Source organism: Psilocybe cubensis, chromosome 5, assembly GCF_017499595.1.
Source record: "Psilocybe cubensis strain MGC-MH-2018 chromosome 5, whole genome shotgun sequence".
NCBI lineage: Eukaryota > Fungi > Basidiomycota > Agaricomycetes > Agaricales > Agrocybaceae > Psilocybe > Psilocybe cubensis.
The window spans coordinates 1766003-1782399 of record NC_063003.1 but is presented as its reverse complement, the minus strand read 5'-3'; the positions used below and the strand labels follow the sequence as shown (position 1 = coordinate 1782399).

At 36.3% G+C, this 16397-nt stretch overlaps 2 protein-coding genes across 2 annotated transcripts; both read left to right on the top strand.

Moving 5' to 3' along the window:
* Positions 1-12778: 12778 nt before the first annotated feature.
* On the top strand, positions 12779-14880 carry JR316_0006053 (putative eukaryotic translation initiation factor 4H; the record flags this gene model as incomplete). Its single annotated transcript, XM_047891802.1, has 10 exons — positions 12779-12797; positions 13021-13071; positions 13130-13174; positions 13224-13299; positions 13361-13478; positions 13533-13643; positions 13697-13739; positions 13787-14266; positions 14324-14489; positions 14538-14880. The coding sequence occupies 10 exons, from the start codon at positions 12779-12781 to the stop codon at positions 14878-14880; spliced, it is 1452 nt and encodes a 483-aa protein (XP_047749151.1).
* Positions 14881-15216: 336 nt separating this feature from the next.
* JR316_0006052 (Ras-related protein Rap-1) lies at positions 15217-16175 on the top strand (the record flags this gene model as incomplete). Its single annotated transcript, XM_047891801.1, has 8 exons — positions 15217-15247; positions 15299-15328; positions 15384-15434; positions 15487-15530; positions 15597-15659; positions 15707-15735; positions 15808-15883; positions 15936-16175. The coding sequence occupies 8 exons, from the start codon at positions 15217-15219 to the stop codon at positions 16173-16175; spliced, it is 564 nt and encodes a 187-aa protein (XP_047749150.1).
* Positions 16176-16397: the final 222 nt, after the last annotated feature.

Genomic DNA, 16397 nt, shown 5'->3' with positions numbered 1-16397 from the left:
TTTAATTCTATACTTTACAATAGCACATAAAACATTATGGCAGGTGATATGCAGAAGAGACTTCATAATCTGTAGTGCACCATAGAAACTTCCCACTACACCAACCATGATAACAAAGTCATGACATTGGTATATAAATTGGGACATGTATAGCTTGATATAAAATATTACTGTCATTATGCGAAGGCGCATATTGTGCTGTATCTAATATAAATGAACATTGTAAGAATTTACAAAATCGTCAATATTAACCCTAGCCATTTTAGATAATACCCAAATGTCCACTTTGAAAATTTTGACAATAACGGTAGCTTCTCTGTTAATGGCTTTTTATATCGATATGGCAGAGAATCAGTAAAAGATAGAGGTAACTGAAATATCAAATCATCAACTGTGAATAAAACAGGTATGTGGGCTATAAGCTAAACACCGTGTTGCACAATATATTGTGGAAGCATTATTGTTTGCACAATGTCATCAGTACATCCTGATATATAATATACAGGATTTAAGGGGGTTAAAGGCTTAGCACTGTATTATATAGTATATTGCAGGGGCATCATTGCTTGCACAATGTCATTGGCACATCCTTGTACATAATATACAGAATCTAAGGGGGTTAAAGGCCAAATACCTTGCACAGTGTGTTGTAGGAGCATCATTGTTTGCACAATATTGTTGTTACATTCTTGAGAATAGAATACAGATTCTAAAGACACAGACGTGGGGCTTTCTCGTATAGAAAAAACATTTTTCAGCAATGTCTGTGTTGTATAAGGAGATAAAGACTGCTGTATATTAGTTTAATCGCTCCAGAAACAAGAAAATGCTAATACACTTACAATGAGCCATTTAAGACAATACAAGGATCACAATATAAGGATCCATAAAATAATCGCAAAGAGTTTCATAATGGTTCGAGTTTGAGAATAATTTGGAGAGTAACGGAGTATGTGCTACCATATATGGTAGTTGAACATGTTAGCAACAAATATTATCACAAGCTTGACTGTGGGAACATTCTATGATAATTTACATTGCAATCTTCCCACAATCCCCTGAGCAATGCAGCTATAACGTTAAAGTTTGTAATTCATACATTGTGTAATATCCTAATCAGTGTCCTATGCAACATTTGGATATTAAACTATATTTATTATATGGTAAAATTTACAGATATTAGTCCAACATTATGACTGAAAGCCTTTAAATAAACAATGAATTTTACAAGTTTACAAAATATACAATGGCTTATTTGAATTTTGAATGGATCGTAGTGTATAAAAATTTTCGGATAATTTGCTTGTCTCAAAAATTTGATCTGCAATCATTAAGTTCTCAAATTCTATAAAAACCTGTTAATGGTGTTCTTCCCCTATGTGCAATTGTCACTCAACTTCTCGCAATATTAATTATCAGGTGCTCCAATTTACCGGAATCATTCAGACAGTAGGCATATATTCATTTCATTCTCTAATTGGAAATTAAAGTATGAGAACATACAGTATATTTCCAGACTTGATGGATGACTCCTATATGCACAATATAGATCTGAAAACTCTCTACCACTTTTCTTGGTCTTGTCAATAACTCTACAATAGAGTGCAACTATATACAAGGCGTACTTTCTGAGTGAAATGTTATCTTGGAACATTTTTGCAATACCATGAATACACTTCATTCCGTACTGTGCAGTACAAGACTGGTCTTGTGGTTTTGGGCTCCACAGTCTTGTGATTTATTAGTCGTGATTTTTCATGGACTCCTGGAAACCTTAACTTGTACGTCAAACACCGCCACGCTATTCCAGTAATCAAATGGTTGCTTTCAAAGGAATTTATTTATGTCCCTCCCTTTGACAATGGGTATCCAACCGCATACTCCACCATCAAAAAAAAGAAAAACATTCTAAACTACAATAAAGAAAGTCTGGGTCATGACAATTGTTTCGGTCTGGTTTTGAATTTCTGGAGGAATGGTTGCTTTGTCGTACTCAACACAACTATGTATGGCATGATGGAGGCTATATTGTCTTTTCATAGTAGTGAGGACCTTTTTTCCCTCTGATTATCCATACACTTACGATGCGGATCAGCTGGACTTATGAATTTTATCATTCATGACCGAGTTTACTCCTTGTACCCTAACGCAACCTTTGGCCATCAAGTATTTCTATTACATCCGACTTTTAAATCAAAGTGTTTGCTTTGGATTATGATGAAATACCATGCCCTTGGATATACTTTCTCCTACCCCTTTTTTACACCAATAACTCCCAAGTTGCATCCGTTTGAGGATCGAGTAAGCGACGTTAAAAATGCGCTTTGCTTCAGCTACCATAACAATGCTACTGACAAACCTGTCAAAATCAAGGTGAACTTTGACCCACAAACAAGTGGACTTTTTCATGCCAGATTGTGCTGCGTAGGAGATAGTCATTGTTGGACATTCAAATTGCCATCTTTAGATGAACCCAAGCAAGATAAGTTGGTTGAAGCTAATTTCTGGTTGTTGGTGACAGACATATTTGGCTGTTTATATTTGGCCTGGAGTCAAATATACTACCTCAAATTGCATGGCTATTACACGTCCACAGATATACCCTTGTTCAAGGATCTGCTTGAAACTTTTCTTTGTACTTGTGAAGCGGATAGGTACATACTCAAAAAACTATATAGTATATAATAACCTTTAATCTAATTCTTTACATTTTAGTGTGTTGGACATCTGTATCTTGAACACTATCAAGAATCTGGTCAACAATGAAGAGATTATTCATTGTATAAATGATCTGAAAAGCTTAAGTATGCTTTGGAATGGCTTAAATATTGACATCAGCCATATTACCTTACCTCAAAATTAAATATATCATCGTTTGGCTTTACGTAAACAATGTGAAAAAACAAATAAATTATCACCTTATGCTGCCAATCTTTAAGATATTCATGAAAGTTGTAAACAACCGCACAGATATAGTCATATGACAGATGTGGATGAGACATAGTCTAACTTTATCTAATATTAATTGTAAAAGGCTATGTGTTTATATTATCTACATGGCTTATCATAATTATAGGTCTACACCACAATCATTATTTGTATATATAGATTTATTCATCGGCCACAAATTTCTTATTCAAGTATTTCCAATAATTCCTAAGTATAATTACCATAAGAGGTAAAATAAAGGTGCTTCAAATTTTTGGAAGCTTCCATCACCGGATCACAATTCACACTGTAGATCATAGTGTACTACATTAATCATTGTAGGTTTTGTTAATTAACTCTAATTATACAATGCAGCCTTACAATATGATGACATTCAAAAACCAGAAAGGGTTACACATAAACATAGTCATATAGAAATATCAATCATTTAAAATTATAAAACTTGCATTTATCTCAATCTCAATATGTTATCTCAAACACAAATTTTTTCAAAGTATGATCACAAAAATTGTCTGGTACATTGTAAGAAATTTTGCGGGTACAACACTAATTGTAATCTACTAATCCTTGCAAACAGCAGATCAAAACCTATTAACAATGGCACAATTGACTACACCGGCAGAAGCTATCAAATAGATGTTAATAAAATATACTATAATACATAAAAAACAGAAAGAAAAAAACACAAAAAAGAGAAAACTCATGGTTGTTCAATTGATATTGGTTGTCAACAGGTTTTGCGCCACCCGTGAGGGTTTCAACAGCCTTAAAAAATGTGTTTTTGAGTAAACAATCAATAGCTAGAGCGGTTAAATAATTAATAACGGACAAATAACACATGTAACACAAAAAAAACAACTTACTGTTATTATTATTGACATTTTTTTCATCGCCGCATGCACGATTTTTGTAGACAACACCCGCGGTCGCTATAATACACATTAAATTAATTTTTTTGTTGAAAAAAAAGTAATATTTGGGCGCTTACTTGCTTCATTATGAATATTTTGGAATTTTTTGGCCATTTTTTGTGATTTTTTGAGGAAAGGGGAGACAATTTTTTGAATGTATGGTGAGGGGACACTGAAATAATAATGGGGGAGAGAAAAAAAGCCTATTGAAGGCGGTTCTCCCTAAACCCCAATAGCTGCAGGCTGCCATCAACTTCTGGAAGTCGATGGCAGCAATTCTTTTATTATTCAATCTAGATGTTCCGCAACAAACTCTGACGTTAGGTAATTATGATATTCCAACTCCGCTATTACGTAATTAGCGGCTTCGGCCGTAAAGCCTTGTCACGCCGCGTGCAGCGACGGCCTGCTAAAACAAGTATTAATATGGGGCCCCTTTATTGTTTTTCTTATCTGAGGCTGCGCTTTATTCTGATTAGAGTAAAGTGTTTGTGGTTTCTTTATGGGCATAGATTTATCAGATTTAAGCATTCCAATCTCAGATAGATCTTCTGATTACTGTATTATTGATTTTGTCAAGATCATATTCAGATTTTCCGATTCCTCCTGTATGGGGTTATTGCAATTAGAGCATAGATTATGCAGATTAAGTTCTGTGGCTGAATCTAAAATCTATTTTTCCAGTATACTGGTATGCATTATTGTTGCAAATGAACAAGCCAAACTAGAACTTCCTGATTTGGGCATATAGGCATTTATAGGTCCATCCACTGCTATTTCATACTTTATTCAACCAGTTCCCTTGTGCCTAAAGCTAATGTATATTCCTATTTTCTTTTCCACCACTAAAGCTGGATTATCTGTCATCCAGGCCCTTCCAAGTAATAATTCAAAGGGTGCGTCATTACCTCCAATCCATATACAGTGGGCAAAAAAACCGTTCGAGTGTTGGTCACGTATGAAAAGATTAATTTATAATTTGAAATTAAAAATGTTAAAAATATGAGATTATTCACAGATATACTATATGGTGTTAGCTAAAGGATGGCATACTGATCATGTGATTTTTCCAAGAATTGACCAAACAGGAGCATATACAGTTTGCTAAGTCATTCGAACAGTTTTTTTGCTAAACACTTGAGTATCAATAAATCATATCTACTAGTACTTTGTATGTCCACCCTTGGCCTTAATCACTGCTGCACACCTTCTAGGCATGCTAGCAATCAAATTCTGCACCACTTCCTTGGGTATTCTATTCCATTCCTCAACCCTCTCCCAAGGTTCATGGATACCCTTTGGTGGGACTTCATATTCATTAAGTCTTCTTTTGAGGTATTCCCATAGATGTTCAATAGGGTTGAGATCTGGAGATTGTGCAGGCCATATGAGGACCCTAAAATTCTACTCTTCAAACCATTTCTTGGCCAATTTTGAGGTGTGCTTGGGGTCATTGTCTTGCTGAAAGTGGATATCTTCTACCTGTTGACCATACCACTCCAAGGATTTTAGGAGCTCATTACCTAGGATCTCAGTGTATAACTGAGCATTCATCTTTCCATCAATTCTAGTGGCAAATCCAATTCCTTTTCATCCCATACAACCCCACATCATTAAGTTTCCTCCTCCAAACTTCACAGTTTGCTTGATCCTCCTGGGGTCCTGTCTGTTTTCCTTGTCTATCCACACCTGATCTCTGCCATCTGAACCCAATCTATTGATTTTGGTCTTATCTGACCACCAGACCCTTGCCCAGTCATCCACAGTCCACTCCAAGTGCCTTTCTGCAAACTCCAATCTAGCTCTCCTATGTTTTTTTGATAACAAAGGCTTCTTTTGTTTTGCCACTGAGACCATGCCAGTTGATTTGAGTGCATTCCTAACTGTTTGAGGACTGATATTCTGGCCATTAATAGTAGCCAGAGACTTGGCAGCTTGCACAGCATTCTTGATTTGTCCAGTTCAAATTCCACGCTTGGTATAGGTGATATTGGCACCAGTCAGCTTCTTTGGGCGTCCTCCATGGGAAACTACTGCCTCAGGACAGTAGTCTTGGCAAATCTTGGTGATAGAACCAGCACTAGCTCCAGTCTGGGCCTTGATAGAGGCATAGGAGTGCCCAGAAGTAAGAAGAGAGACAATAGTAGCAATAGTTGCTTTAGAGATGGGTTTTATGCTTGATTGGGGGGATAAAGAGGTTGGTTGTAGCTATTATATACCTATTCAACATGTAGTCACATGATTTTATTGATAGTTGTTTGGTATATCAACAAAGTCATGTGATAATACATAGTTTATAGCATTTAAATTACTAGCAAAAAAACTGTTCGAATGACTTAGCAAATTGTGTATGCTGCTGTTTGGTCAATTCTTGGACAAATCACATGATCAGTGTGTCATCCTTTAGCTAACACCATATAGTATATCTGTGAATAATCTCATATTTTTAACATTTTTAATTTCAAAGTTATAAATTAATCTTTTCATACGTGACCAACACTCGAATGGTTTTTTTGCCCACTGTATTGGCTATAGTTTGCACTGCACCGCAATGTAAATCTGTCTTTTGCACAAGTCCTGTGAGTTTTCCTATTCCTCCATTAGCATCACTCATATTAATGGATTGAGTTATGTCAATTGGAAGCTGCAATTTGTTAGCTACATTACTTCAGATAATATTGAGTTCTGATCTGGAGTCAATAATTCCTATCACATTTTGCCTATTATGTTGGAAACATATTTTTATCAGATTTCCAAATTTAGAACTATTGCCAGTACTAGCATTCACCTTAGCTACTAGTTTTGAATTTTCTGAAATGGGTTCAATGATATTCACATGTTTTGTGTTTTGCACTTTTAGTTGATCCTGTAGAATACTGGACACTTCAGGAGATATACCCAACATGGTTTCTAAAATAACAGTCATAGGTGTCTTTAACAATTGTCAATATACTTTGGTGGTCTTGACCTATTTAGAGATTTTAGATTATCTTCCTGGTTGTTTTGGTGTTTTCTCCTTAGTTGCACTTCCATGCGTACGGGCAACTTTTTGAGGTACATACAAATTGCCAAACCTAGTATTACCCAATATATTATATCATTAATGGATTATGCTACTTTTATACTAATGTTCAATTAAAATTTATGGCCAGCTAAAGGTGTTAGTGGGGTATACTAGGAAATACTGAATTTGAAATTTGTACCATTTATGGTAATCACGTGCTAGCTTTATTCCAGTTTTTTGCACTTCAACACGCTTGACAAGAGGCGTCTTTGAGCTCATTTGCCTTGTTCATGGCACATAACATGTAAATAAAAATATAAGTATATTGTATAGTAGTATATATATGATCAAAATTAACAAAAGACACTAAAATTACTGTCAACTTGATGTGCAGCCTAAATGACTAGTGGATTTGAATGGTTTTGAACATTACCATCTCTTCGTCTTCGAGCTAATACCATGGAGAAGCAGAACATGTTAATATAGAAGAAATATATATTATCTTATAACTGAAAAAAGATTTAATTCAGCTTTACCAATAGAAGTGTAAGTACTACTACCACTAACATAAAAAATTAAATACACTCTCATTTCTAAAAATATTCACAATCTTATCATCGGGGGACATACATCTACGGGGCTATTTATCTAAGCAACTATTCCCGTTTTAAAAGAGGTAAAATTGCAAATAAAAGGTCTCAAAATTTGATATGCAAGCATCTAAGCAAGTATTTAGCGCCGCAGGCCCAAAAAAAATAGACCATAACAATCTCGGGCATGCCCATTTTCTTATTGTGCATTATCATTTTATTGACTGGGGGTATTGGGATATGGTACAAAAATCCCCCCTCTTTTTCACCCTTTCCTTCTCTTTTTTCTTTTTTCTTTTTTCTTTTTTCTTTATTTTTTATTTTCCTCCACAAACACCAGTATCAGGCCAAATTTATTCATCTTGAAAAGCACATCTTCATTAAATTAAAATTGTGAATTGTTCACAAGCATTATGGTTTTTTAAACAGGTTTCCTTGCTAAACTATGCCAATATTATCAATACTATACTTGATCAAATCCAGCCAATAGGCAGTATAGTACCTCCAAATTGCCTTTCAGATCTTACTTTATTTTCAAAACAAATCTTTTATACATTTATTTACCTTAAATAGCTTACTTCAATATTTTAACAAATAAAGAATATCCTTAGTGTTACCAGATAGTAGAAATTATAACAAACATCTAAAAATAGCAATAAAAATAGAAAATAAGATAATCATAATCAATGGTTTTAAAGAAAAGATGTATGCATGCAATAAATACAAGTCCTTTATCAAGAAAAAGAGTTATAAAAATCTATAAGCATTTTGTGTATGTATTATGGATAAAATAACTTTGGGTTGGCCATATTGCAAAGTTCACAATTGCAAGAAGCTTTTAATCAACAATTGAGCATATTTTTATAAGACTCATAAGTTTCTAAAATCTACATATTTGTGTTATTACAAACTGTAACAAAAAAGCTAAAAATGATTATCAAATATGTTTATTGGCTATTTATTAAGAGCTAAAAAATCATTGCAAAGAATATGGAAAAGCTTTTTTTAACTTTACAAATAATTAAACAAATTCAATAGTTTCTAATTATCAAATTCAATGCTTTTAATAGATTTTGCAATAGAACTGCTAAAAAAATATTATAATATTGATTATAACTATAGCAAAAAATCAAACAAAAAAAATATAGTTTCCAAGGCTTATTTTATGTGTAGTCAAACTTATAATAAGTAGCTAATTATTAACTGCTATAGAATTATTAATGCTAGAGCAACTATGTTTGGTGCTGAATTAATATCTAATATTGATGATATTGATGACTTCCTCAAGTTAGTATTTCTGAATCCTTTGGATTGTGCAAATATGCTTTTCTATAATAACAATTGCCATTTTCAGAGATACCTTGCTACCCATAAAGACAACTACTTTTAACATGTTGTTATGCCCATTGATGTATTTCACTTCAAGTTAAAGCATAAAATCACTAATAAGTTTTGTCAGAAATATTGCAACTCTGCTAAATAGAATGAGCTAATAGGCAAAAATAAAAAATGGATTTTTAATTTTTTAGCAATTAAACAAGTAAATGCATATTTAGTTGGTTTTAATAGAAAAATTATACTAGTTTAATGAAAAGCTATATGATAGCATAGCAAGGATGTATGAATAGCACATTATCCACTACTGTCAATCTGAGAGTTCAATAGTGTGTACAAGAGACTTAACTCAGCTCTGAATAATACAAGTTTATAGAATAAATTTTACTTCATGAAGATGTCTAAAATCTAGAATATCCTATTGCTCTTTCAACTACTCTATTATACTTCTAGTATATATATATACTCAGCCAGCTAAATGTTTTAAAAAAATATTTTAAAGATTTTGCCTTCATCAATAATAATTATCTCTCATTACAAGGCTTCTCTTTGGAAGACTTGTTATTTATAGCCTCTCCCCCTACCAAATTTTTACTAGTCATAATATTTATGCAGCCAGTAAAGAGACTATAGAATTGCTAAGCATAAAAATGCTGAATTTTTAGCATTTCTCATGTAAATAAGTATGTGTGCTAGCATACAAAGAACAGGAGAAACCACTTATTAAGTGATGTACTAAGGCAATAGGAATATTATACTATGCAAGTAGTTATATATTACTAGAAATAAAGTATATTGCGCATCATAAACTTAGGTAACCTGAAAGATACCAGGGGAAGCAGCAGTATTGAAAATAAGCATGCTTACTAGCCATACTTACTTTCTATTAAAATTGGCAATAGTTGCCTAAATAGGAATATTCTCTACTTAGCACCCAGAAGCTCCTTATCTCAGTATTATTATAGGCTCCCATATATAAAAGAGAACACTTGAAGGGGTTCTATTATACCGGCACTTATTATCAGTCTCAAACCTTATTTCATTGTAGATTGTTATATCTCACAACAATACAGAATTCTGGACTAAATAGAGAAGGTGCTTATTAAGCCCTCCACTTCAAGGCATAAGCCACATATTGAAAATTGAAATGTGTACCACTATATAGTAGTCATACATATAACGGCTAGCAGGTTGTTTATCTATACTAAGATTGGGCTCATCAGGAACCAGCACCCTTACGTAATCAATGGGCTTGGCGCCAAGAGCGGCCAAAATCCAGTTCAAAAAAAAAATCAAAAGTTATGTTGAGGGAAAATGTTTTCAGACAAAAAGATTTTAAAAAAAAAATTCATAAATGTGCATATACATTTCTTACTACTAGCCTTTATGCCCACAATAATAGAAATAGACCTCAGAGGTCAAATTGTATTCTCTGCAAGTCCATAATGAGTCTGAGAGGTATTACTTAGGTGTGACTTTCTGTCACGTGTAGTCACGTGCTCCATTATATAAGCGGCCAAAAGAACATTGTCAAATTTTCGAAAATCTCCCAAACTCGAGAAAACACCATTTCTGACGTATTAGAGTAAAAAAAAGGGAAAAAAATTAAAATCTTTATAACTTCTTGAGATCAAAATTTTTTGGAAAAAAAAAACCACAGATGTGTTCAAAAAAGCATAATCTACATATCTGTGGTTCAAAAATGTAGAATAGTGTGAGTGCAGAAGGGCTGAAAAGGTTTGGAGGTAAGCCAACTTTTGCTTACCTAAGGGGGTGCTGGTTCCTAATGAGCCCAATCTTATTAGTATAACTGAGTCTTGGAGAATTGAAGGAAATATTTCTAAATGTGGCTAGTCATAATAAGTTGGAAGTTGAGTGTAAGATGCCAACAACTGACGTAATCAATAGACTTCAAGAGTAAGTGTGCTTGCTAGTAAGCCTAGCAGAAATGTAGGAATACTGCCCTTGCTAACTAACTTGGGAAGGTGCAGTAGTAGTATTATTAATGGTTCTATTTTCATTTGTAATTGTGTTTTCAAATTTCTCCTCTCAGTAGTTAGTATAGTATAAATTAAACCATGTATTATAGTCTAAGGACAAGTAATCTCATACCCAAGAATTAAGAGTACAGATTTATTCTAAACCCCCGCATTCAAACAGTGTGATAAGTTGCTTTGTAGACAAGCTTGTTGTCTAAGTAAAGAAAAACACAAGTGTAGTTTATCTAGACTTAGATACAAAGTATTTTGGTGCTTAAGAGTGCTTGTATTGCAAGTCATTTTCTACATATTTTGAGTTAGCACTCAGGAAGTAACCAGGGCAAGAGGCTACTGGCGTGGATTCACAAGTTCTTCTCCAAGGAAAAAGCTTCCATTCCATTTCTGTTATAGCCAAAAGGGTACCTGTGACCAAGAGGGTTGCAGTTTCAATTATTTATTAGCCAAGAGGACACATATAACCAAGAGGATTGCAGTTTGATTATTGGGGCTTTGAGGGTCCACACCACACCTATTAAGGGAGAATCTCATCTCTGAATGAGACTATTTATACCAAGAAACTTGAAGAACAAGTGTGCGCACACAATTTTGACAAGCGCTCTTATGTACTTGTATTTGTAAATTAGAGGTGAAATAGCCTCTTTATAATTACAACTAGTGTACAACACTGTGCATACTACCTATTTATCATATCTATTTCAAAGCTTGTGCTGTTCTGTGAAGAGTGATAATAACTTTGCTTTCCTCTCAGTGACAAACACAAATGTTGCAGCCTATTGCTTGGGAATTGCACCATCACCCCAAACAAGACATTTCACTGGCATTTGCCGCAATATAAGCAATTTTTTCTGTGGACACTTTTTTTGTCTTTTATACAATTTTGACACACTTCTGCTAAATAGATTTACAGTATTTATATATTGTATGCCATATGGCTTTGTTTTAAGTTCTTGTATATTTATATTTCATATATCATAGTTCAATTCAATATATTTTATAACAGTTATTTTTACATTTATCTGTCTCTGTTTACATTTTTTATTCCGTCATTACCTCCAAAAAATTCATTGATCTTTTTTCATTCATAGTATTGAAGATATGATTGTTTTTATGACCTTGAATCTGGCTTTTCCACTTTGTTAATGATAGTGGTTGCCCTCCTTTTTTCAGTATTTCTATTAACTGGTTTAAAAAAAAAATTCATTCACTCTGTCCATTCAAGCTACTGCAACCCACTTGCCTCTGAAATCCAAACATTATGAAGGGAAAAACATGATTTCAAAAGTTGTTGGTTTTAACAGTTATAATCTGTATCTAAGTTTATTTTCTTCTTTAGTATGAAGTCCATTGTTTTTTGTTATTTTCTTACTCATTATTCCATAGCGTATACATATGGCACATCATGGCTAGCTTGTCTTTGATTAATTCATCATTAATATAGCTTATTCCTCACTTTTTACTTTTAATAATATACCCATACCACATTGTTTGTGCTTCTATTGACGGACCTTTTAGTACTGTTTCCATAGTGATGTATTGTCTTGCAATTTGTACTATGATACCTCTTTTTAAAACTGCTGCTTATCCTTGGGATTCCATCATAAGTCTTTGTACCTTATGCATAGCAGCTTTATAATCATCTGTTCCAAATTAGTAGCTGCTCTCCCAATAGAATTTTGGTTCATATTGCTTTTCAACCATCAATAGCTTATCCAACTTCTTTTTTTTACAAGTGTTCTAAATAGTATACCCTATTGTTGCACCTATATGTAATATTGCTGTGCAGCTACTGCACAAAATCAAGTTTCCAGATGTATTCTTACTCTTACCTTTCACAACTTCTGCTTATCTTTTATTTTATCACAAGAAAAATTGTATCTACAAGTGAGTTATTTTATAGCACACTTTGCACTTCACTCCGACTTTGTTGCGTTGTAAAGTGTGTTGGAGAATAAAAAAAACAGAGTGCAGCTGCGCTTTGGCGGCAACACTATGTCACTGTTTGGGCCAGGTTCGGACCAACTCTCGGCCCGACTGTTCAGCACAATGACCGCCTGTTACGTAACATTACCGTCCAGGCTCACGCCACAGCCAAACTAGCGCAAAGTCACTCGAAAAATCGCATTCTATTTACTGTTGTCAAACCGTTGTTCTCTTCACCGTTGTTGAAAATTAGAATATGGGTTAGTACTGCTTATTGTAAATATCTTAAGTATTCTCTGATCACTTTACAGCTCCCAAGAAATCTAAAAAAATCTCTTTAAATGAGTTTCTAGGTGATAGCAGTGAGTGGTCAGGTTGTACCCATTTCGACCCACTTTTCGCTTATCGCCATTCTTCCAGCGTTGGGGTCATGGGCGGACGAAATGGAATCCCTCCCTAATGCTCGTATGTATTCTCGACTCTTATTCAATCCTTTTGCTCATAATTTTTTCAGCGGCACCTAGAATTGAAGAGGAATCTTCCGGGGACCGATATGGCAGAAGAGACGATTTTTTGAGCTCACGACGCAAGTTCTTCCTTAAAGTATCCGTAATATTGAATCTGAACCTATCCGATAGCGGATCGCCAAAGCGCACCTCCTAGAGAAGATGTTCCTTTACCAACTCAGCCTCCTTTTACTGCGTTTGTGGGCAACCTCGCTTTTGATTTGACGGAGTCGGAATTGGAGTCTTTTTTCTCCGGTATTAAGGTAAGTTTCCGTTACATATTAACAGACTATAGTACCCATATAATACCCACTCAGACGAAATCCGTCAAAATCATCAGAGATAAGGATGAAAAGCCGAAGGGTTTTGGGTACATTGAGTTCGAAGATTTAGATGGCTTAAAGGAGGCGCTGGGAAAAACCGGTTCGGTGTGTCCTTGTTTTTTTACTTGCTAATTGTGGCTAAATCATTGGTCTCTTAGAATTTTTCTGGTAGAACAATTCGTGTCAGTGTCGCGGAGCCACGTACGTCCACCAAAAATTATGGTATCCAAGTTTTAACGAAGCTACAGCCAAAGAAAGAGGGTTTGGGGCAGCCTCAGAAGACAATGCCAAATTTGACAATCCATGGCGTAGGGATGGCCCACTTCCAGATCTCCCTAATTCACGAGACGCTTCCAGACGTCGATTTGACGGACCATCTGGTGATAGGCATGGCGGCCCCGGCGCCGACCGACAACCACCCAGCGTGTCGGACAATGTTGATCAATGGCGCTCTAACCGTCCACCGAGGGTTGCTGAGGCCGATCCTCCACCTTTCAAGCGTAAAGGCTCAGGTTTCCTTACCCCCGAAGCTCAGTCTGGAGCTGCCGATAAAGAAGAAACATGGACTATTGGTGCTAAATTCAAGGCGTCTTCAAATGGACCACACGAAGATTCTTCCACTAGGTCATCCACGCATAGAGTAAGGAATGATATGGGTCCTCCAAAAGAGACTCATGCAGATGAGGGTGACTGGAGAAGCTCTGCCCGTGGCCCCAAAGGCGTCTCCCGTCAGTGACACGTCGTTCATTTACTTATCAACGACTGATTCTCTGATTCTTCTACAGCTAACAACTCGACGCCACCAACCCCCCAGTTAGCGCGCAAAAAATTAGAACTCTTGCCTAGGTCTGGAAGTGCATCTGTTTCTCCCAGTCCTTTGTCATCTCCCAAGATGGGGCCTACTCCTCCCACGTCAGGCAACCCAAAATCAAACCCTTTTGGCGCTGCGCGGTAAGTTTAAGTTTCATCTTGATCACAACGTTCCTGACAATCGAGAAGCCCTGTTGATGTCAGTAGCCGTGACAAGGAAGTGGCCGAACGGCTTGAGCGGGAACGTGAGGCACACCAAGAAAAGTTTTCTATGTCGAGATCGACTTCTCGCACCGGTATCGAGAGAAGCCAGCTGAGCCGACCTCAAACCCCTCCTGTAAATGCAACCTCACAGCCGAAAGCATCTGTTGCTAAGCCACCCGCCCCGTCATTGGTACCCAATGTCCGTCCAACTCTGAGCTTTGCCAACGCTGCTGCCAAAAAAGAACCTGTTCCTCGAAAGGGTGCAGAGGTGGAGCGGACTTCGGATAATGCTGAACACACAGAAGAAGCTACCAAGGCATCTGCGTAGCGAAACGATATCTAATAATTGTACCTGAGATGTATATGGTATTGGTAGTTATAAATTAATGCCATTGACACAACCCTGACTTGAATTGCAATAAGTTTGAAATATATGAGAATGATTGATAGTGTAAGCAACAGCAGACACCCGGGATAGAGATTCTCTCGCTGATCATGTACACACCCAGCCTGGACTCTCACGGCAAGCCATGCAGAGACTCGATTCGACAATCCTTTACTTTTGAGGTTCATTTCGAGTTATAGCTGGTATCGAATCCGTGTCAAGTGAGAGACAAATGCAATACCCCTAACCAACAAACTAATCGGCTTCCACGTTATAGCAATGAGGCAATTTAATGTGGTAGTTCTTGGAGGTAGTGTGATTCCAAAAGTTCGGTGTGCCACCTTTAATGACTTTGCAAAAGCCGGAGGTGTTGGGAAATCAGCACTGACTGGTAAGAAGCCACTATTGAATAGAATGCCGTTACGTTCCTTAACCGCGTTCTGCAGTTCGTTTCATCCAAGACGTCTTTGTCGAGAATTACGACCCAACAATTGAAGGTCAGAGAGCCTCTTGCGTGATGTTGACGTCGGGCCTTGATAAAAGTTATAGAGGAATATCGGAGAACGATCACGGTGGACGGACAACTTGATTCGGTATGAATGCGCTCGCTTGAATTACAATGATATATTGTCACTGAGGTATTGACCCTCGTCGGACAGCTCGAAGTTCTTGATACAGCCGGTGCAGAACAGTTTACTTCTCTCAATGAAGTTTACATCAAGGTTAGACATTTAATTATGAGGCCAGATATCTTACTGACCGTCCACAGTCGGGTCGTGGGTTCGTTCTTGTGTTTAGGTACGAACAAAATCCACCTGAAGGGCCACATATACCCTGAAACTCATTAAAACACATATATGTGATTTGTAGTTTGACGCAAGAAGCTAGCCTTCAGGAAGTCGATAACTTGCGAAAGCAAATCCTGAGGATCAAAGGAGGCGATACAGTGCGTCCAGAATACTCAAGTTTAGCCAGTATGGAGAATTAATTAATGGCAGACAGCGCCTATTGTAATCGTCGGCACAAAACTTGATTTAGTGAATGAAAGAGAAGTTCAGCGCGCAACAATTCAGACGCTGGCTTCGCGGTGGGAATTACCTTTCTACGAAACATCAGCAAAAAGAAATTGGCATGTCGCAGAAGTATTTGAAGAATTGCTGAGACAGATGCGAATAAGATACCCAGCGGATCCTTCAAGGGGACGGAGAAGGCGGGCGAGTGGATGTATCGCGATGTAGTTGTCTATTTTTTTTCTATTTTTTGGTTTTATGTCGAGAGCACATTAGACTTTACTGACTAGGATTTGTATACCACGGCCAAATTATGACGCTTGCTGAATATACTTGAACATATGGTGTATGATTGCTAGAACATGACGGAGCTGATTGTGGCAGTCCTTGTTTGTTGGTGTTTACATCACCACCCAAAGAAAAAAAACATCCATTTTCCCTCTTCATTCT